This window comes from Gallus gallus, chromosome 8, assembly GCF_016699485.2.
Source record: "Gallus gallus isolate bGalGal1 chromosome 8, bGalGal1.mat.broiler.GRCg7b, whole genome shotgun sequence".
NCBI lineage: Eukaryota > Metazoa > Chordata > Aves > Galliformes > Phasianidae > Gallus > Gallus gallus.
The window spans coordinates 13,050,744-13,074,406 of NC_052539.1; the positions used below are offsets into that span (position 1 = coordinate 13,050,744).

Below are 23,663 nucleotides of genomic sequence, written 5' to 3' on the forward strand. Positions count from 1 at the left end.
TGTAATGATTGTTACTTTATTAGCATAAAATTAAAGCATCAATACCTAACTGACTGAAAATATAAGGTATTCATTTTTAGAGTACAAAGAATTCCTTAAATTAATGTGAAAATATCTCTTTTAGGCAATTTCTTCTGTCACACTGAAGAGTTGTCTTTGCTGCAGGTTAATATTGCGGGGTTAGAAAACATGAACTAATATTGATGCAAAAAGCCTATGCATGGCAATAGCTCAGAACAATAACTGCAAAGTGCTATTAGTGTATTTACATTTCAAGCTCCATTTATGCTGATATTTAAGCATATAAACATTCATGATTCTTATATAACAAAAAATTAAGTATACCTACAAAATATAAAAACCAGAACAGAGTGCAGCCAGCACTGCACGTGTTACGGACAAGAAACCAGGATAATAATGGTTAATAATACTCTAAGATATATGAAAGCTGATTCCTGCAATGGCACTATTTCATAATACAAGACATCTCAGTTTTAAACTCTGACAGAAATACACTATGTGCAACATTTCATCATCTTACTCCAAATGAACTCTAACACCATTATGTTTCTATTTTCACAGATAAGCTGAACAAATCAAGGGACGCTGGGTTTTAAATCATCCATATATATGTTTTATTAAGCTGTTTCTAAAAGAAACCATGTAAACATCTTTCCACTGTGACATGGTTTTGTTTGTTGATTTGTTTTGTTGTTTTTTTTTTTAATTTGAGGCTCATTACAGCTTTTCTGTGCACAATTTATTCTAATATTGTGTGTCATTCACACAGAAATAAGATACAGTCTTGTTACGGGAAAATGACAGAAAACCACAGAAATACAGAAATTAGCTTTATTCACAAAACAACCAAATCTACTTTCAATTAGTTTTTTAATCAGTGATTTTCATCTTACAGTGTCTCATCTCCCCTGGAATAACAAAAACAAATGGGGAGAAGGGAGGGAGGGAACAATAATCTTAAACGAGACTGCATAGGTGGAGAGGGGAAAAAGGCTGACAAATTCCCAAAAATCCCACTATGATGTCTCTCAGGAAAAGTACTCCCCTCATCTGGAATTCTGCATTACTTTCACTAAAGCCATGAAACTCTCATGAATGGTTGGCTGCTCATACAGATTTTCTTTTCAAGATCTATCAATTATAACCCTTACAGTCCATATATATTACAAATAACGCTTTCAAAGATGATACAGAAAGAAGGGAGTTTTATCCTGACTCTTCCCTCTAAACATGCCTTATAGTAACAAACCTGCCTGAGACATCTAAATACATCTCCTCTGGAAATAGCACGTGCCCACCCAAGACTGGGGGTAGCACATCCTCCTGTGGAGCAGAGCACATCTCATCAAGATTAGAACAGATGCTCTGGATGCAATGCATTCACATAAGAACAAACATGCAAGTAGGGCTGATGTTGGGTTTGAGTTTTTACTCCAGTGTCAATGTATCTTGCTTAATCCACCCATTGTTTTCTTCACGCTTAATAAAACAAGGGATTCATAAAGGCCAATTAAACCACAGTTTCATCCTAAAAAATTTGATTATTCAAGTCATCAGTCCTACTGCTACAGCTTTCATTGCAGCCCGACTTCCACAGCAAGGTATGGTTACATGGCTGTGCCGCCCATAAGGAAGCATACATATTTTTACTACATTTTTTCTTTAAGTTTTACATTCAACTTATTCCAAGTAAAATAAGCTTAACAATATGAAGGAAGTTCTAAGAGGTTTGATGAAAACACGTAGCAGACTGAGAAGAAAAATACTACTGATCCTTTAATGATTTATGCAGATCATAACCAGTCAGACACAGGGAAATCCCCCTGGGAAAGCAGTCATGAGTGCCCTGCCTACTGGAAAGGTTTCATGTGTACAATTTAGACACAGGCAAGTCCATAGGAAATCGGACTTTACTAAACAAGCTGTTCGAAGATTGCTTATATTGCAATATCCACAAGAAAGTTAGCTTCTTATTTGTTAAAACATTTTTCTTTGCAGTTTTCTTCTTTCTGTTTCCTTTTTTTTTTTTTTTTTTTTTTTTGCAAGTAAAATGTCTTAGTGCAATAACTATATATATTTCACTTACTTTTCAGACACTGAGACATGCTCTCTTAACAATTCTCAGGAGCTTTGGCTTCGTTTCCTTGCGTTTTGTACTTCTGTGTCTGCTTCACTTCCTTTGGAGGGAGAAACATGCACCACAGCATGCATTTCGATGACTTCTGTGCCCCAGGGGCTCACAGGCTTACCCATCTCTTTTACCAGTAAACGCAAACATACCATCTGTTAACAGACAGCTGCAACATTCTTCCAAAAGAACAACCTTTAAAAATATTGTTTACTTGTCTGAACACAAGATATCTCTCCTATCCTTCAAAATAAGTGACTGATTGACGGGTAGGCAAAAACATTTGCTTTGACAGAATCAGACAGACATCAGTTTTCATGTCCTTCTTTGCTGTCTGAACAGTATCAAGCTGATCAGATTTGTAATTCTTCTGAAGCACATCAAATCAAGCATAAATACCACAGTCCTTTCTGTACTGGACTTGTTGATTTGTCCAATGTAAGTTAGTGAGTAACAAAGTCAACTGTGATAATGGCACTATGATTCTGTTTTCTACATTTCTTTTTACAGCTTCTGGAATACAAAAATCACCTAGCTGCTTTGAAAGGCTCTGTCCAAACAGTTAACCAAGAAGGCATCAGGTAACAGTAACATTCCAGAAAATACACAAGTTTATAACCAAGTGCAACTGGAGCCACTTACCCCACGAATGGCTTTTCTAAAGCACATAAATGTCATATCTTTTACAGCAGTGAGGAAGAAATTGAAGGAGAGTCTGCACCTACCCTTGCAAGAAAGATGGCCATAGCCATACACCTCAATTACTTTTGCAGTCATACACAACTTGAGATCACATGACTAAGAGAACAATTCCATCCAATTCCCAGAATTAACAGAAAGAATATTCAGCTGATTTATATGCAAGCTGGATAAGGCCCCAGCTAGACTTAAGTGGCCAAGATGTTGATATGGGCTGGGACAAAGTACCTTACTGTTCTATTGCCAGAACACTGGAGGATTTTGAAGATCTGACTGAGGACATAAATCCACCAAAGAAAACACTACAATTGGCTTTACCTCAGATGATATACAGCTTTTAAATCAATTTAAATTCTCCACTTCAGTGATTTCATACATTTTAGAATAAAAACTAACATTAAGAAAAACATTTCTAGGGTTTTTATATCCAAAGTCACATGAGCTCTTTCTTTAAATCAACATCCAAGTATATATAGATTCAAGTAAATAGAGAAAGAAATGTTAGCAATCACCTAAGGGCTGTTAAGTATATGCTGTCCTCTCATACTAAGATCTATTTGCTATGCTTTTTAGAAAAATACCTTTATATAAGCTTCCAGAGTGAAATTAGTCACAATTTCTAGCAGGCCATTATGGAAGACCACTATCACAAGAGATAGAAACAAAACATTGAAAATTGGGACTGTAAAACAGTTTAATTGAAAGATTATTATTTTTAACACTATTTTCTCCCAATATTTCACATTTACCACACAAATATCATAATTAATTCCACATTCCACTGAAAGTTATATCATGCATGGAAGTCTAAAAATCAATTCTTAACGTATATGTTGTTTTCTCCTTAATGCAACTCCTGCCTTTTTTTTCCTTTTTCTTTCTCTCTTTTTTTTTTTTTTTTTTTTCTGTAGAAACGTTTGTTTGTCAAAATAGTCTTATCTCCCAGCAGCATCTGCAGTCAAATACTACTTTGGCCACAGAGTCCAGTGCTTTATTTTTATCTTAAGAGAGGAGGCACAAACTCAGAGAAGAGATTTGCAAGTCCTGCAGTTTCAAATTCCTTTTGTAGCTCATCCAGCGTTGAATATTCTTTGACTTCAAACATCTGAAACCTACATTGTACAAGAGAAACTCATGAATATGCCTTGGTTTGTCAGAATGTAATTATTGATTCAGTTACTTTTCTATCCACAACAGTATTAAATTATACCTTTTATGCTGTGACTGTACTTTTGTCTCACACAGTACACTAATCATTTTCTCTTTGCATTTCTTTCCGCTTGAGTCCACATCTACCTTAGAAGTTTTCTGAAGAATCAAGTACTCCTAAGTGACAAAAAGAACAAAATATTAAATGTCAGCCAGCATCTTTGAAGTTTAGTGAAACTCAGAGATCTATATGAAACAAAGATCTTTTTCAGAACACAGTAATCACATTTTGAAAGTTCATTCCAAAAAGTGCATTGTCTGTTTCAATGCATCACCTTGAAGCTGAGTGCAGTCTTAAGTAATCTAGAAAATGTTGAGTTTGAAAGATCAAAACGCTCTCCAGTATCACCATAAAGGCCCGCCTGATGCAGCAGGACCACATAAACACAAGTTCAGAAGTACAGTAGGAGCACCACATGGTAACAAGACAGAAGACAGCTAGGAATGAGCTACTAGTATCTGTTATTACTCTCTGATCACAAATTTCCTGGCTTTGGGGTTACTTTATGAGGAGTTTCAGAAACAGAGGAGACTGAATCTAGCATAGTACAGTCAAGAAACATAGGGAAGGCAAGAGCAGAATTCCAGTGGGAATCCAATGGAATATGGGACACAGGCTTCGCTGGTTTCTTTCTTACAGCATAACTTATCTTTCTTAAACATGGAATCATGTTGTTGGGCCTTCCTATTCTCCTATTGATCACTCTGCTTCCAAAATTGCTAATCTTGGAAAAACACACAGAAAATATTCAGACACAGGTTTCAGTAGTAAATCAATAGAACTAGTCAACATTCATTGTTCCTGCACCTTAATGTTGCTCTTGTCACCCTGAAGAAGAATCAATATTATCTTGCCCATGAACATCAGTCTTCCAGTCAGTTTTAGATCTGAAGCCCATTTTTCCACAGTTCTGACGTATTTTGCCTTCGCTCTCATGTGATCTAAATGCAAAAGGAGCATCCAGATAGCATCCTCTGTACTTGCTCCTTTTGACAAAGTAGTTTTTTCATTGCAAACTGTTGCTGGTTGCTTAATGACATATTTAAGATGCTGCTGTATCCAAAGAACCAGCTCATGCACCATGGGTTCAGAAAGATGCTTCTTCGCTTGCTCAAGTAATTTATCTTTTATGTCCATACACTGGGCCCTTGTAAGCTGGTCCGAGCTAACAGAAATTTCTGGTAGAGTCGATGGATAATTGACTGGTAAATGAAATAGCAGCTTTAAAAGTATTTCTGTATCCAGCAGCTCTTTCACGCTGATTTGAATTCTAAATGTGACTCCATCTGTTTCTGGAAAGTACAGAAAATAAACATTAATAGTTTGCTTGAAGTTGAAAAACATTATTATGTTTTTCATATCTTTTATCAATTCAACTCAATGTCATTCTGTACTAAAAATGTGGTGTTTTTCTTGGAGGGATGGGGAGGTGCAACCAATAACTGTAGCTTCAATCCTAAAATGAAACACTTCCATATCATACTAGAAGGAAAATTATTTAACACATCCTGAAAAGCATTTACACCTTTTGGCTCCTTTAAAGTCTAGACAAGCCAGTAACAAAGAATTGTCCTAAAAACTTAAGTCAGCTTCTACAGCTCAATAGCAGCAGCGAGGACAACTGAAAATAGAGGGACAGAGCACTGCCGTAACTGTGCTCCTAGAAAAAAATCTGTAGGGCTCTTACCATCAATACCAGCACAGCCTTGTGTATTTTTGAAGATCTAACCATTCAAAGGCAGTTCAACACAGAAAAGAGACAAGGAAAGAAAAAAAGTCACAAATTCTTTGTCCTGTACAACTTCCTGAGAAACTACATTTAGTTCTTTTGTCAACTTCTCCACATTTGCAACAGTTGAACCAAGACAATCAAAATATCTCTGTTGTGCATTTGGTCCAAAATACTGCATACATCCATACATGCATCCATATATATATCCATAGCTCATGTTTATACACCTGCATAGGTACTCAAAACATGTTCTCAGTCTACTTCAGAACAGAATTATATTCAACATGAGAAGTATACAGCATGGAGCATGAAGGACAAAAGACCACACTCTCCTGATAAATCACGTAATTCAAATCAATGAATACGAATCAAATGAAATGAATACGACTGCAATAAAACCATTCTTGTTTCACAGAAAAAGCAACACAAAACCTGGTAATGTGAAAAGAGGGGACAAAGACCTGACCTCCTCTGCAATCAAAAAAGAGGGTATCAGATAAAAGGTGATCTTCCTCAGATGTTCTCTGCTTCACCCCTTTGGTGCATTCCAAACACTTCACCCCATTTTTCACAAAAATTGCTACAGTATCAGGCTGATTCACTCTAGGAGGGCAGAAGAAGCCAGATTTGAAAGGCAGATGAGAGCAGAGCTGAGTTTCTGAGGAGCTCTTTTGAAGTGACTTGCCGCCTTCTCCCCCTTCCTTATCTTCCTTCACATGACAGTCAACTGAATTACGTTTGATTAGCATTGCCAGCACTGCTAACCAACCTGAGCGCTCTCTGTGACTTTATATTTAAACACTATTAAGTGAAAGAAACTTAAAGCGACTTGGACAGACAGACGTACTTGAGAGACTTTAGCCAAAGGTCTGCTTCCAAACTTCCTTCCTAGTTCAGACAAAAAATACTCAAAGGCAGAGCAGTCACAAAATAAAACAAGCAAACCCTCCAAACTCAATAACTGAAGTATAGCATTACAATAGCATGGGCTGCCAGGCCCCCACCCTCTGGCTGAACAACAGCATCACCTGATGCCTGCCCAACAGCCACTTCAATTTACACCATGTTGCCTATATACTTTGAAACACAAAGCCCACAGATGAGCTGAAGAAGCAGCCAGGCCAACCCTGCCCCTTCAGCAAGGACCTCCCACTGCCTTGCATGCATCCATATGCCTGCCACATCCTCACACCTCTCCCTGCAATGATGGACTGGTCCCAGTGCAGCCATGCAGCCTCACATCCCAAAGCAGATTAGTCAGAGCCTGGCCACATCCATTTACATCTGCTTCAGACCTACTTTTAAAAAGGACCGCTTGTTCAAAACATGTGCTGGGCTGCGGCGTGCAAAGTTTATTTAAGCACTGCGGTGCCCACGTTCTGCACCAGCACTGCAGACTGCCGGCAGAACAAAGAGTGACACTTGTCGTCCTTCATAACGAGGCTCTGAAGAAATATATCCTTTGTTTGCACACACTACAAGGTCTGAGTTGCCTTCGCAGCAAAATGGTGATTATTTCTGAAATAAAGGTTTGGGTATGACCTCTGTTGGCATTTAATGTGCTAATACGACTAAACTCAATACATTTTAACCTATTTTCACCCACAGCGGCACGCTTATCAGCATATTTAGCTCTAGTATACTTCAGATTTTTTCTTATGTTCTATGTCAGCCAGACAGATATCCCCCTCCTCTCCTGCCCAAAGGCATTTTGTGCAACACATGCAGACTATTTTTACATTCAGAAAATGGCATCTATTAAAGTACAAGCTTGGAATATATAAATATATTTTTATAGCAAACTGGATGAGTAAATGGGAAAAGAACAGATTAACAAGTAAATTACGGATTTCTATCTCTAATGTTAATCTTTCTAAATAGACATGCAAGGTAAGAATGATATGCCGTAATTAGTTTACTTAAAGTCATCAACACACTGGTTTGGATAAAAACATATTTTATATTCTGAATAGTTCATCGTCAAATTCTGGGAAGATGAGGTTGTGAGCATACCCAGAGATCTGCAAAAGCATTTTCTTCCATTCCTCAAAGCCATAAACCCTCAACAGCCTCCTTTTTGATTCTATAGATCTACACCCAAATTACTCTTTACGTATGAGAGACAGCAGAATCTAAGAGCCTCACTGGAAGTTACCTGTGCACTGTTTTGTCAAGGACAATTTCTATGGTTTGAAGAGATTAAGCAAATATAAGCTAGTAATTACAGCAAAACCTTACTTTAGACTAACTTAAGGCTTTCCTAACTCCAAAACAAAAATTCGCAACGTAAGAAAACTTCCAACGATCATTACTGTAAGAAACCTTTTCAATTCCAGCTGAAAACAATGGAAATCAACCAGATATTCATGGTCCTAACAGATCATGGCAACAACCTCACAAGGCCACGTAACACTAGTACAATACACCAGTCTGTCCGCATTGAGCATCTACGACACTTCCCGGTGTGCCTGGAAGGCTTCTGAGCCTTTTACATCCTGGTAATTTACCAACACAAAAACATTTTGCTGTATGTGAAGCAGAGATGGAGAGACAGCCATGCATACACAATGTTCAGATAAGCTTACATTTGTTACAAGTATCTGTTAAGCCTAGATACTGTATTTTCAATTCCTGCCTGAAATAACACATCTGAACTTAATGGCTTTTAGAAAATAAAGCTCAGGTGAGACATTTCATCAGTTATATTTTAAAGATACACCTCTAAATACCAACTGCAAAAAAGAGAAGCAGGGCAAGAGATGTGCTGCAGACATAGACACAACCACCTCCACTTGTAGGGCTACCCTGTTCTCCACACAGGTGCTGATGTCTGCGTCCCTCTGAGGCTGCCTACGTGTCTTCCTTTCAAATAACAGCCTGCTGTTCTCTAGGGATCTATTTCAATGGCTATTTTCAAATTTTAAAAATAGGGTTTACTCAGTGAATTTCTTCGTCACCATTTACAGAGAGTCACTGCAGGGCAGCCCCGCGCCACTGCACACCAAAGCAACAAGGGCTGTTCCCACAGACTGAGGCTGGCAGGGATCAATGAGGTCAGCTCGCCCAAAGCCCAGCTCAGGCTGCCCAGGGCCACGGCCAGGGCTCCAGGGAGAGGAACCCCAAGACAACCTGTGCCGCTGAGCTCCCGGCCTGCAGCACCCCGGAGCGCTACAGATCTGCTCGTCTTCCAGCCTAGGGCAAACAGGGAGCACCAGCCGCACACCGCCGTAAACGCAACGCACACAGCCGACCAGGCAGCCCGTGCCGCAGCCCGGCCACGCGCGAGGAGCGGCCCCGCAGCGCCTCCTGTCGTTCCGGGCGGTCAGCAGCGCACCGAAGCGGACGGCCGCGCGAAGCCCCTACAGCGTTCGACATGCCCGGGGAAGCGACCGCGGGGGCCGGGACAGCGGGACGGCGCCGGGCCGAGCGGGAACCGCTCGGGAACCGCGCCGCGCAGAACCGCAGCAGCCTTCACCTGAGGCCGCCAGCACCTCGCAGGCGCCCGGCTCGCAGTAGATGGCGGCGAGGGCCGACAGCTCCTCCAGCGCCTGCTCCGACATGGCCGCGCCCGTCCGCAGCCGGCTCCGCCCGCGGTTGCGTCTGGGGGCGGTGGCAGGGCGCGACGTTGCGCTGCCCCTTGGCTTAGGCGGGCGAGGAGGGCCGTGAGAGGGGTACGACGGTGCGATGGCGCGGGATGGGGGCGCCCCGCGAGCCCTGAGGTAGCTGCTGGCCGTGGGCTGCACCAGGAGCAGACATACCACCCTCAGCTGCCGCGCGGAGCCGCCGCCATTTTGTCCGGCAGCCTCCGCGCTGTGCAGTCTGCATTGGGGTGCGGCCACGGCCCGACGCTGGGTGCGGGGGCGTCCTGCATTGCCCAGCACTTTGTAAAGAAACGTTCCTAGGTATAAAGGTCCACGTGACAATTTCTGGAATGCCCTACATAGAGCCATACCACATAACAGCACTGGCGATGAGGGGTTGGTGTAATGACCACCCCTGCGCCAGAAGCTGGCCCTTCCCTCCCGCCGAGGTACACGCAGGAACATGGAGCTGCCCTACGCAGCCGTAGCACAGTTTGGAAACACAGCATGCAGTGGGCGTACCAGAAACACCATCAGAGCTGTGCTACAGCTTCACACAGCTGAGCAAACCGCACAGGGAGATGGTGACATGTACAGGTGTACACATACATAGACATTAGTACAGCAGTGATGTGGGCAAGGAGCTACCAGGTCAGCCCCAGCTGTTGGCATCAGTGCACAGAGAGCCTCGGTGGAACTGGTCTCCATTCTTGCAGTCAGCGATGGTGCCTGTATGGTTCTCCTGGTGGTCATCTGGCTGAGGCCTGCTACAGGCAACAACACCACATACAGCTATCTCATGGGTATTATTCGGCACTTTCCACATTTTAAGGGCCCCCAGCTGGAAACACGAGCACAGGAGGCTGAAAGGCTAGACAGCAGTGGGTGTGTGTCACTGAAGTTTGTTACAAATCACTTGGAAGCAAGGGATGGGTGGCTTATTTATTCAGCAAAGCATATTATACTATTTTTAATGCCTTAAGTTCCGTTGAAATACCGAGAAATGCTGGGGTGCTGAGTGGGGAACAAGTGAAGAACATGCACAGACATAAGACTGGAGCTGTCAAAAGTGCTGCAAGGCAGCAGTCCATGCAGCTGTTCAGAAGGCTTTGTGGAAATTAGCCTTAGAAGTGCCTCATTCTATTGCTGAGAACTTTCTTGCCCCTGGTCTTTCCCCCTTCTCCTCATCCACTTTGCATATTCCATTTTACATGTTTAAATAAAAAAAAGTTGATGTAAATGTCTTCTAAATTGACACTATCACAAGACATTGAGGTCCCTATGAATAAGTTACTGCACTCTGACATTTGGAAGTCATCAAATGAGACAGTATAATGTCAGCTTGATATTTTTCACACTATGAAAATATCACCTTCATGTCAAAGATCTAAATTCCATCTTAATGTAATAAATTTTCTTGTATTCACAGACTAGTGAAAATGCTAAATATTTAAATTTGAAATGAACTTCTACAGCTACGATATGGCCTTCATATTCCATTATTATTAAATTGGAACTCAAGATCTATCCTCCCCCCCCCCCCCCCTTTTTTTTTTTTTTTTTTTAATTTCTTCAAACATTGCAGTGTTTGATAGAAAAACATTAGCTTTATTCATTTCTCTAAATGGCTGTTTCCACATCAACACATGGCAAATAAAGTTCAAAAACCCCACTTTTTGGAGTTACCCTGTATTGAAACACCCCCAGAACCCTATCATAAATTGATATACCACTGATGATATCAGTATTTTTCACTTTGCCTGACAAGGCAAACAGAACACAACCTTTCATACATCAGAAAAATTAATCTCCCCAGTGTTATTTGCAGAAGTAGCATCCTTTGCTTTCTGCTCACTGTAATTATGACTCCCAATCAATCTGGGGTTATGTTGACAACCACCAGCGATTAGATATAAAAGTGTCCATTTAGACCTGCTCTCCCCTTAAGCCAGGTTATGAATGACAGAGAAGACAGACATTTGAAAAAAACATTGATCTGGATCTTCTACGTATTTTTTGCCATCATTTTCATGCCAGTCAACCTGCTGTCCCAGCTACCACAATTATAAGCAGCCCTAAAGTATGTACTCTAGAAGGCATTTTAATGACCACTAAGAGCCTAAAAATCTCTTAAGTTGCCCATTCATGAATCACAGAGCAAACAATAATGAAAAACCCATAACCACAGTGCAAGTGTGATGGCTAAGCTGCTGCTGGGAAAGAGAGAACTGAAGGACAGCATCTCTGCAGAACTCATTAAGAATCCATCTGATCAGATCCAATTCACCTAATTATCCCTAAGTTTTGCACCAGTTCTTTACCTGGAATAGAGGCTGCTCCCAAGACTGGGTCCAGGAGCTTGCAAGGATTTTACTCAAATATGCTTATACCGGTGAGAAAATCAAACACACAAATTCAGGAAGCTATTTGCTTCCATAGATACACACATACATAGGCATCTTCTAAATTAGAAACGTGGCTAATTTGAAGGGCCACCTCCATTATGTACAGCATTCTAGAGCCCTATCAAATGCAGCTTCAGGAATTCAAGAATAATAAGAATACTTCAGTGATTCACATCATCTTTGAATTACTCCACTATGTTTTATGCTGGTTATCAGGACAGAGTAAAATAATATATACTAAACACGTGCTATATTTGTACCTTTGCATTAAAAGAGAAAACAAGTTACCTTAACTCATCCAGCCTTCTGTTATCATTTACAATATACGCCCGGAAATTATCAGTTTGGAAGATTCTGTTTCATAGCTTCAGAGTAAGCACCATAACAAGCACTGGAAAAGCGCTACCTCAACAAAAACGTTTATTAGGGAACATATTGAAAATACTGTTTGGACTTGAACACCGCTTTGACTTAATAGCTATCTTAGTGACATTGGGTGATGTGAACATTTTGGTTAGGACCCAAAGTGGGAGGCTGTGGTTCCTTTTAGTTGGAATACATTTGCAGTCTAGCAGTGCTTTTTAAAGGCCCTTATATTTATCCTCCATGCATCTAACTGCTCCAAGTCAATTCCCTAAGACACAATCTTTTGAGAGATGGAAACTCATTTTGAAAGTCTAATGATCAATTAAAGCATTAGCTACCCCTACAGACAGGAGAACTATGGGGTTGTGGTCGTCAGAAAGAAGCAAGAGCAGCAGCACATCAGAAAAACTGCTAAAATGTTATGATGTTACCACAAAATTGGCAAAATATTGGAGAGCAAAAATCATTACTAAGTCCATGATGCTTTCTTGCTGCTTTTTTTTTTCCCTTGATATTTTGAAAACAAATGCGATGATTTCTAGTATATAAGAGAGGTTATTATCCAAACTGGAATGTCAATACAGGAAACAGTATCTATTCCTTTAGATTTTTTAAATGGGGCCTAAAAATAATTCCAATACTTTCAATGTATTTATATTGCCTTTTGAAAATGTTTCATTCAGTGCCCATTTACAAACATACGCACACATGCTGCAAACATGCAGACATGTCTTGTGAGCAGCTCCTGCTGGAATGAGCACAACCATTTGAAGCAGTAACTCATCACTACACATATGCTCAAGGGAACAAATCTGAGTTTGGAGTCAGGACTAGTATTCTGCATACAAGTTTTTGTACAATTCGATGTGCAAGTATTAAGATAAAATAGGTGCAAATGTCACATTCATAAAAGAAATTAAGATTCTTTAAGAGCTTGATAAACTCCTATTTTTCTTCCTAGAAGATGCACATAGAAGTGATTCATCATCTAATGCAAACAGAATGTTAACAGAACAAATGTTGTTTTACAAAGTGATGCATCTAATATGACCATAGGTTCTTACTAACATTGCAAAAAGAATCAATACTTATTTGATTCACTGCATATAGATCTTTGCCTAAGATGACAGATTGTAATCGTTTTCAGAGCACTGAAAGATCTTTGGCTGCTCTCAAACCTTTTGGAGATACAACAATATTCATAGACTAAAATATGTCTTTCAATAGTTGTTTACAGAGCACACAGAAGTCCTGCGAGTGAATACATTATGTAATTGTCATTACTGTCCCCCTTTACACTGAACTAACGTGTCTCTTTCATATGACAACTTAAAAACGGTAATCCAGAACACTTAGCTTTGGCAGTTAAATATATCAGCAATCAACAATGGACACAAATACCTTTTTATCAGCGATACAATCCCTTTCTTCTACAGCAAAGTAGGGCAGAAATTCTAGGGCTTAGGTGAAAATTTCTGGAAGAGCTAGGACTGTTGGTGTAATACTGAGAAGAAGGAACAGTTATTTCTAGGGGAGAGGGTGGAAAAGAAAGGTGACAAGAAATACATCCCCTTTTCCAAATTGCCTAATACAACACAGTGGCAAAATATCACGATGACTCCATTTGTCAAGGAACTACAGGTATGCCAGGACAAGGCTGTGAACAAGGCATTCCTGTTGGCCAGATGCTAAGAGTACACAATGTAGAAAAGCGGAGAACTAGGCCATCACTTAGCAGGAAAAGCATAGTAGGCCCACCAGGCATGTTTGGTGCTCCTCGGGATTGGTAGCACGGTGCAGAGCATCCTAACTGCAGAGGAGCCAGCTGAAGCAAAGCAATGGCAAGCCAGAGAAGCTGAATGCAGAACAGTCTCACACTCCAGGAATATCAGCATTACTCTTGGCTACATACACATTACCCAAGACCTGATTACAGTTGGACTGCTATGCCAGAGTCCTTTTCCATTGATCACGAAAGAGTCACAGAGACTGCAGTTTCTGAACACAGTATCTTTGAAGATCACATTTTCAACTGCAGACCAGCTGTTTTAAATGCAAGACCCAAATACAACAGGTAGAAGAGAGCTTGGACATAATAAAGTAGAACACAGGTGAACCTAGGACAACCTACAACAGAGAATTGCAGATTTCCTTAAGCCTCACAGCTTGTAGAACACAAACTTAAATTTCTAATGATTACTAAAAAAAAACCAAAACCTTCCTTTCTGGAAGTTAGCTGGACTGAGGATGAAAATATTTGTTGTCATATGTTCTTGTCCTGAAACCTGCAGGTTTGGCTGGCTAACACTTAAGTTAGTCCTTACTTCTTGATTCTCTTCACCTAAATATGAGTAGTACATATTCAAAGATCTGCTGTAATGGCCTAAAGAAGTTATCTCATTTGGCACATGCAAGAGCTCATATTAACAATTCCTAGAGCTAGAAAAATGATCACAAATACCGAAGTATAAGAAAAGTATATTTATTTGATTCTCCTTTTTGTTTAGATGACAAAGCAGCACAGAAAAGAACAACTCTGAATCTAGGAGAGATGAAACAGAAGATAGTAAACTCATGAAGCAGCATGAAACATCTTTTAGCAGATTTAGGAGCAATTACAGTTTTCATAACACACTTAATGTCAAGTTTCCAAAACCAACAGTGCAGACTAGTCATTTTGAAGCTTCCAAAGAACTCTCTCCATTGTGCATAAATCAAGTTACCAAATGTATACATAAAACTCAAGAAGCCCACCTCAAAAAGCAGCAATCTTCTGTCTTTTCTATTAGAACTGAAAGGAGTAGCTCTTTTACTGTCAGATACAATGCTTCATAGAAGATCACACACTTCTTGTATCTCACATATATACTGCTTACTCAGACTGAGGCTTAGGATTTGTTGCTCTAAACTGTTCTTATTAATATATGTACACACACATACATATATATGAATCACTGAAAAAAGGGGGAAAATAATAGGGAAATTGGAAACAGGTAAAAGTAGGAGTTATTTCTTAGGATTCTGGACTTCTGGGTAAGTTTTATTCTGACCCTGCAGATAGTTACCTCTGAAGTGGGAGTCATTAGTCTCCATTAGTACCACGAAATATGGAAGCTTCCCTGATTGTTTTCCTAAATGAGAAGAGTTACTTTACTGAAGTATTAAGGTATTCTCCCCTTGGGAGAAGAAAAAAAAAAGCTTCTGCTATCAGTGAAAAATAACCACTTTCAGAAAATTAAGGTACAGCTGGTTGCCAGTTAAAGCTTCTCAAGTTACAAGAAGAAACTCTGACTTGAGAAACTACAATGTGGTATTTGGTTATTCTTTCCATTCTCAAGTCCTTTGCACTGAGGACTTATCCTCAACAGTACTGTATGCTGAAAGGGAGGAGTAACATAATTTCAGGTATGTGGCAACTGAAATTTACCAAGCCATGCAAATTTAAAGCTATTACAGTGGAAGAATTAAAAAAAAAAAAAGAGAATAGTTTATTCTCCTTATTAAGCACAAACATCACTCAGTTCAGCCACACAGCATTAACAAGCATCAGTCTCAAAAAACACTCAATTCAACCTTGCTTACTTGCACTTTGGATACCCTTTTAGCCAAGTTGTATATACATCTGTACCACACCTCACTGTCACTGCTATGAAGGAACGTGTTATGACTATGTAGTCATACACCTCTGTGCAACTGTTATGTATTTTAAAAAGAATTAAATACTACACTACAGGTGATGAAACTACGATGCAAAATCCAGACGTGCTGCCAGACACATTGTTTAAATCAAGCTTCTGTCCTGAATACATGAGAAGACACAATAAAAGAATACAACTTTCTTACATTAGAAAACAAACTTTTAAAATGATTAAATAAATACTCATTAGAGATCAACCCTTATCTCCTTTGAGAAATGTTTTAAGAGCAACCGATACACTCAGTTCCTGCCTCTAACAATCAGCTGTTCTTCTGTTCAAAGATGAACTGCAAATTAAGGCTTAAGTATACTCTCCACATTTTCAACTGAACGCACTATTAGGAATACTCACACTGCAATACTCGTATTTCTTTAACAGAATGGATATGACTGAAATTTTCTGAGGAAACGTATTTGAACAGATAAAGTGCCCATGTAAAAACAAGCGTGTAGTTTTCAAGAGTTAGTAAAACATGCAGGTTGTAACAGTCCACAACCTTTATGCTTTATCATCTGAGTATGCCAATACTGTAACTAAGGGCAACCATTCATGAAACTTCCCATTTTCACTATTTTTTAAGTAATGCTCAAAACCACAGTCAGAACCGGAAACCTAATGTATTTGGCACAGCACCAAAGGCATGAAATGAAAGAAGGAAATCTTATGCAAGATTTGTAACAAAATAAAAGATTTCCCAGGTCTCAAGAAAATTAAGATACATGTTTTTGCTTCTGTACTTTTATTATATAATTTATAGTATCATAAAGCATTGGTATACTTAACAATGCATTTCTTCACCCTCGTCATGCCCCCCCCCAAACAACACTGGTGACAAAAATAATCACAGCTCCACTGAACTACTATTTCACGTCCTACTATCCACATACCCTCAATCCTCAGAGTCAAGTGGTTTACTTTTTGATCACTCATAACAGCAGTGGTTAAGAAGTCCAACGCCACCAAGCTACCTTCATCCTGTCCCACACAGCTGAGAGAGAATCAAACGCAGGACGAACATCCAAGATAGTGAACTGGTAGTTCTTATCTACTGCACCACCGTCATAGTAATCGATAACATATCGCACTTCTTTTCCACATCGGTCAACAATCCAATCATGTCTGTCAAAGGGAAGTTCATATCTGGAAAGATAGATAATAGTGCAGAAAAATTTAATGGATAGCTATTATGAACCTGGGAGAGGGAGTGGAAGCAAGATTTATTTATTCAGATTCTGGCATAAGATCCCTACTATTACATGCATCTTCTGGTGATTATAACTTGCAATTCTACTTTTGTATCATCTCTAAATTACTCCTACACTATCTCCACACATGTCTCTCTACCCTTCCTCTTGACTAGAAGTCCTATTCTCAAGCCAACGTACCCCATCCATGAACGTATTCTGGCTCGTGGTGAATACTCCTTCGCTTTGCCTCCAAACCGCATCAGGGACGGTCCACAAGGACATTCCCTACAAGAAAAATTAGAACAGACGTAATAGTTTCTACTTTTTAAAGCAAAGCCTAATTTTAACTGTTTACACCATGCTCTGCTCACTAAGAAGGAAAATTGCTTCTGACAGGTTCTTGGTGATACCAAGCAAAGCATTTGCAGGTAGGCCAACAGTCACATAAAGAGAGAAAAGTTGACCTCACCCAACTGCTGAAGGAGCTCTCTGGCTATGCTGCACGCCTCAAGAAGCAGCCTAAGTCCAAGAGATGCTCTCCCTTCAGTAGCTGGCCCCTATATGAGCCCAGAGCAAGTCCACCCCTTCTAGCCACACAGGGAGCACAGGTGCAAACAATTTGCCTGTGCTCTCTGGAATAGCCACACCCCTTCACCACGTGCTCAATCACCAGTTGAAACCCTGACCTAACAGTTCCCCTACACACCACTAAAATAATTGGTTTTAGTAATAGAGAAATGGAGTAGGGGAAATAGTAACAGTAAAAAACGTAATTACAGTCATCTAAGCCAGCTTTTTTTTTTTTTAATGGTTTGAAAAGTGCCCCAGTTTTGATAGCACTTACTGCCAGTATGATAAGGTACACATGATATGCTCCAAAGCACTGTTCTAACTCACCAACAGAGAAGCTCTCATCCGCAAATGTAACAGGTTACAGAAGTGAAAACAAATAACAGAAAATCATAAAGGAAACCACTCTGCAACACAGGTCATGGAATTTCAGAGTATGATTTCTAGGTACACCATCTTCAACTAGTCTGTCTTCTAGGAACAAGGACTATACCAAAAGTGACACCAGTCCCTCTTAAACAAAGTTTACGTCCCCTGTCTTTTTCATAACAAAGATGGAAATAAGGTAATCTTCAAACAGATACAGTAAGATGTTTTTTCCTCCAAATCCACATAATATACCACACCACTAGATGGTTGATCCATTTTGTCAGTATAATTATTCAGTTCTAGTCATCCCTTCTGAGTAATCTTCCTTCCTGATTATCAAAATGAGAGATCATACAAGACCATAACTTTTGAAATGTATCAACACCAGAATAATTTTATGAAAACTACAAAGTCTACTTGGAAGCAATTACAAAAGCAAATGCTAAACCAAATGACTTGCTTCTCATTTCATGTGTACATACATAGCATGAAGAGCTTCCCACTTCAAAATCTCCTTCCAAGCTTGCTCATTATTTTGATTGTGAATCTTAATGATGTTAGTCATATCTTCACTTGTTATGTCATCATCTTTCCACCTCCACCTGAAAAGTAAGTATTACTGTGTAACTCCTTCATATTCCTTCATTTATTGGATGGACATTGAATCAAGAGATCTAAGCGTTTATGCAAAGACACAAAACAAGAATGCAAACTTCTGGCTCATCTGCTTAAGCATCCTGAGAACCACTTCATTTTCTGTGTAAACAGATAGTTATCTAAGTTATCATCATAGAGATTCACAACTTCTGGTTAGCTAAATTAACAGCTTAACTGGATCAGAAAGTTATCAGGATGTGCAAACAGTGGCACATCCACAGTATTTGTAAAAACGCTCAGGAAAATCCCACTTACGTTCTTAATGCACAAAAGTCCTTTACTCAATACATTTTGCATACACTTTGAAACGCCTTCCATCTCTCTGATCCTGCACTGTGACTGTGCTTCCTTTTTGACAGGCATAAAATTGAATACATTCAAGCGTTTACAGGATAAAAATTTGTGTGTTCAATATAGACTGCTCATGATATATTGTCTTTAGTATATGTTTCAGAATGACAAACAAATAAATATAAAGTAATGCAGAAACAGCAGCAGAGACTTTTTTTAGGCCAATGAGTCATTTATCATTCAGTTAGATCTTGCCTACACTGAAGTTTTGTTTAGACAGAAAACATCTACAAGTCAAACAATTTTAATTTTCAAATTTTTAGCAGTATTACAGAGTCAAATGAACGCTTCTGGATTCACAGAACTTTTACTATCAGTTTATAGGATTAGACTGAAGCCTCTTGCATGTGAAGGCAGGTAGTCATACAAAGTCTGTCTGCACCTATGCAGTGACTTTTAAGAAAATGTTCTGAGTCAGCAGCAGCTGCCTGGACATTCTCAGCCACCTTGCTGATGATGGGGGAGGACAGTCTTTGGGATCAGCTCAAATGTAATGGTAAAGCTTTTTTTTTTTTTTTTTTTTTTTTAAAAAAAAAAAAAGAGCAGTATTTTTTACAAATGAAAGTTAATTGCTTCCTGCTTGAAAATCTTAAATAGCATCTATGAATAATAACTAATGATGCTCTTTCAAAAACGTCAGGCTCACACAGACTTCAGCTGATAATTCAGCGTATTTACCCTTTTCTTAGCATAGCATTCCAAAACATCTGCTCTGAAGGATAGACCCATTTCTTGTCAGAGTGTGCCCTAGGAATGGAAGATTCTTCTCTAACAGTTGACAATGGAAATGGTTGATCTGGAGATGGTAACTGATTAGGAGGAGGCATCTAGAAAACACAGAGAATCACCTGAACAACAGTAGCAAAACCAAACTAGAAATTATTATGTATTTGAGAAAAAAATAAAGCAATAATTAAGCAGCCACTACCAAGATCAAGAAGTTCAGCCTTCACAATAGATCCACTGAAATCACCTCTCTTTTTAGCAACAGAATGCTTTGTGTAAGTTTGTCATCTGAAGACCAAAGAACACCTTTTGTCTAAACTTCAACTTTCAAATCTGCACACTTTTGTAATCAGAGGAAATGTCAGAAGGACCTGAATGAGAACTTACCATCCCACTACTGCACAGAACCTAGAAACCGCTGACATAACTTAAGAGCTATGCGTGTAAGTAACAAATAGAAATATATGGCATAAAATATTTACAAACTGTAAAACCCCTGTAATCAGAAGTGATTCAGCTTTGAAGAAAAGAGTCTGAAGTCCAAAAATATTTGGATACACAATCAGAAAAAGCAGTTTTAAAATGGAAAAAAGAACATTAATTGCCAGAGTTCCCATTTTAGACAGCATCAATATTTACATTTTTGGCATTTTTGAAGAAATGAGACTGAAGAAAACATCCAAAACTAAATGAAAGTTACCATATTGCTAGGATCTATGTCATCGTTCACTTGAGATGCCCCAGACTTCACAGGACATGCTACGTATTCATATGCTCTTTCCTGATGTGCAGGAACATCGTCTGTGTTCTCAGCCCTACGGTCAGAAGCCTTCATGTGCATGGGACAACCTGAAATACAGGAAAAAGCATTATACGTTTTGTTACAAAATGAAGTCTCTAAAACATGATAGGAGATGGGAAACAGCTCATTGAATACTAATGTAAATACAGGACTGCTACTTCACTTTTTGTTTCGAGTTTTAGAACGCTTTCCAGCTATCATAAATATTTTTGTCTTGCCTGTCTTATCACCCACCACCATGCTCAAACCTAAGCTTCTCACACAGGCCTTGAACGCTTACACCCTGCTTCATGCTGGCCACTATACCAAGCTGCTTGTCACCAAGATTTCCAAAGCAATGTGAATCCAACATGTGTTCAATCTGCCAACAAAGACCTGACATCGTCCTTCCCGAGGCACTTCCCAGCACCCTTCTGCTGCCCCTTCCCTGATGTACAACCATCTGCTCCCAGAGACCACCCCCAAAAGAGCATAGGCACCAATCTGGCCCCATATGGATGTGCCCCAAAGCCCTGTAGGGCCCCTCTAGAGGAAGGTGAGCAGGAGTGGCCCACAGGTTCTGCAGGAGGCACCTCTCTGAGGACAGCTGAGTTCTTGTCATCAATTGCTACCTGCAAATAACCTCAGGTGGGGGACAGGCTCCAAGTTTTTAATGCAGTTGTTTTTCTTTCCCGACAAATACCTTTGAGCATAAGGAGCAACTTCATTAGCTTTCAAACAGTTACCTCTCATTTTCTCCTGATGCATGGGGCATTCTGAAGGCGGAGAGGCTACCTGGTGCTGTTTGGATGGCTCAGCTGCTGACTGAGCTGTGGCGGCTGGGGAGGATGCAGACAGACCCATGGTTGCTGAAATGGGGCTTTTCAGTTCAAGTTTCTAAATAAAAGAAAAAAAGCAACTACCTAGAAATCAAACCTACGTTCATTATTTACTACAGTGAATACAGATATACCGCGGCATCACAAATTGCTTGAAAACACATCCGTAATAAGTAACAAAAAATCCCTGCGAGCCATAAACGCACTGCCTCAATAAAAACCTACGGCCGCGGCCTCCACAGCGCGTACAGCGAAGGACGCTGCGCAGCAGAGGAGGCGCGCTCCACTCGGACCCCTTCCCCGGCTCTCAGCTCCTGGGAACAGCCCGAGCCTCCGGCCTCGCCTCCCTAGCTCCCATGCGGGAAGCACTCAGTGACCCGTAACGCACACCGTCCTGCACTCACCCGCAGGCAAGGTCAAGCCCGCCCCACTTCGCCAATCAGAGCCGGGCCGGGCCGGGCCCGGCGCCACGGCCTGCGCCGCACCGCAGATCCCGCCGCCTCCCGCGTCCAGTCGCTTCGCTTTCCTTCGCCCGCCCTCACCTCTGCCGGGCCCGCGCCCCCGGCGACCCCGGTGTAGAAGCACGCCTCGCGAGAGCGCCGACCCACCCCGCGCCTGCGCACAGCCGCTCCCGCCCACCGCGGGGGTGCCGCCGTGCCCGGGCTGCTCTCTCAGGCGGCGGGGAGGGCTGGGCCCTGCCGAGAGCTGCCGCCGATAGGAGGCGGCCTGCCCGGCACAGCGCCACGCTGCGGGCGGAGCGGGATGGCGGGGTGAGACCACCTGCGCCGTCAGGGAGCCCGGAGCGGCGGTACGGCGGCAGCCTGCGCTGCTGAGGGCTGCTGGCACTCAGCTGTAGCACACAAGTCTGTAAGAGCACAGTCGTGTTTTAAACACCCGAATTAAAAAATCTTTCAGTGCTTTTAAGAACACGTTCACGCACCACCTCTCAATACAGGATCTTCCCGGGTCCGTCACGGAGTTTCTGCAGCAAATACTTCTTCCTCAGAGTAAAGCCTTGCAAAGAACAGGGTGACAGCCTCAAGGAAGCACACGCTCTGCCCTTAGGTATCCTCCTCTGTGGACTCCAGAAAAACCGAGCAAAACCAGAGTGTACTCACAACAACATCCACCCTTTGTAAAATGACAGATACCCACTGTGAAGATGTAAAACAAGCAAAACAAAACCTCTAGTTTGGAATTATCACACAAGTACAAAAACAAAGGAAAATTTCAGAAAGAACACAAAGTTCACCAAAATATATATATAGATATATATATGAGGGGAGCTGTGCACCAAAAAATGACATAGGAAGCATTTTGCATATCCGCTTCTATATCTCACGCAGGGGTTCTCGCAATTCCAAGATCTGTTGAATTTGTGCGGTTGAGAATGGCTCACAGAACGGCTTCCCTTGTTCCCAGCCACCTTCAGACCTTCCTGTCCTCCATTCACTGGTAAAAGCCATCCGGTGCTGAACAACAGTGTCCCAGCGAGCCTCATTGTCCCTTCCCAAGCACTTGGAAATCTGACCTATATAGCATCCGACCCTAAGTAAGGCTTCCAGACGTTCCCAGCCTGAGTCACTGCAGACGGATCGAACAGTTAACAAGTTTTCCACAGAAAGCGTAAAATGAGTAAGAATAACCTAAGAACCCTAAGAATATTGTTTACAAATAGCACAAGATTCCCCTTAAGACATGAGAGGAAATAAAAATAGAAAAAAATCACCTCTAGAAATTTAATCACTGCGTAACTCGAAACTTAGAGAAATACAAGCAATTGCCAAAGTTAAGATACACAACAGCAGCAATTTCCTCTGAGCATGCTCAGAGAAACCCCCGGGCTTCCCGGTGCAGTTTGTGGTTCCCAGGCATGCATTCTCTGCCCGTAGAGAATCTGAGAATTAAGGAACTTAATTGCATATCCCAGTATTCAGGAAAGGACTATGCAATGCATGGCATCTATAACACAGAGATGACAGTAGCTCTTTACACCCACAGCCTCCAGAGAAGTGTTTGGCTTACGTCCTCAGATGGGGTATTATAACACATTATAATTAACACTATTCGATATAAACATAAGCTTTTCCACAATACACAACAATTTGTAGTTGAAGTCACATTCCTGGCTGCAGTGAGGTCCTATGCAGCATTTCACCCTTTCTAAGTCCACCCACCCCAACACACCTGGCTTAGACCTCTTCCTCCCTCCCCACATATTCCTAAAGCAAGGTGCAGCAACTTCAAGGTACTGTACGAGCCAACTGTTTCTCAGCTGAACCCAAAGCAAGTCATTCTTTCACGGTTCATTTATTATTACAGGTACATAAGCTACTACCACAA

General features: G+C 40.9%; 2 protein-coding genes across 4 annotated transcripts; both read right to left on the reverse strand.

The window, feature by feature from the left end:
* RWDD3 (RWD domain containing 3) lies at window positions 1-9,366 on the reverse strand. The gene is given in 4 exon segments (NM_001277556.4): window positions 1-3,960; window positions 4,059-4,174; window positions 4,866-5,350; window positions 9,266-9,366. Coding segments are annotated over 4 exon segments (801 nt in total). The 5' UTR covers window positions 9,351-9,366; the 3' UTR covers window positions 1-3,845.
* A 5,242-nt stretch (window positions 9,367-14,608) lies between these two features.
* On the reverse strand, window positions 14,609-21,957 carry HCCS (holocytochrome c synthase). 3 transcript variants are annotated; one of them, XM_046944431.1, is made up of 7 exons: window positions 21,929-21,957; window positions 21,228-21,378; window positions 20,401-20,549; window positions 19,653-19,801; window positions 18,449-18,568; window positions 17,226-17,312; window positions 14,609-16,980 (listed from the first exon to the last, which is right to left on the reverse strand). In XM_046944431.1, exons 2-7 carry the CDS (start codon window positions 21,343-21,345, stop codon window positions 16,782-16,784), a joined length of 822 nt encoding a protein of 273 aa, XP_046800387.1. In that variant the 5' UTR covers window positions 21,346-21,378; window positions 21,929-21,957; the 3' UTR covers window positions 14,609-16,781. The 3 variants fall into 3 exon arrangements, with proteins under 3 accessions (XP_046800387.1, XP_046800386.1, NP_001026446.1); XM_046944430.1 differs by having other exon boundaries at window positions 21,863-21,937; NM_001031275.2 differs by having other exon boundaries at window positions 21,725-21,937.
* Window positions 21,958-23,663: the final 1,706 nt, after the last annotated feature.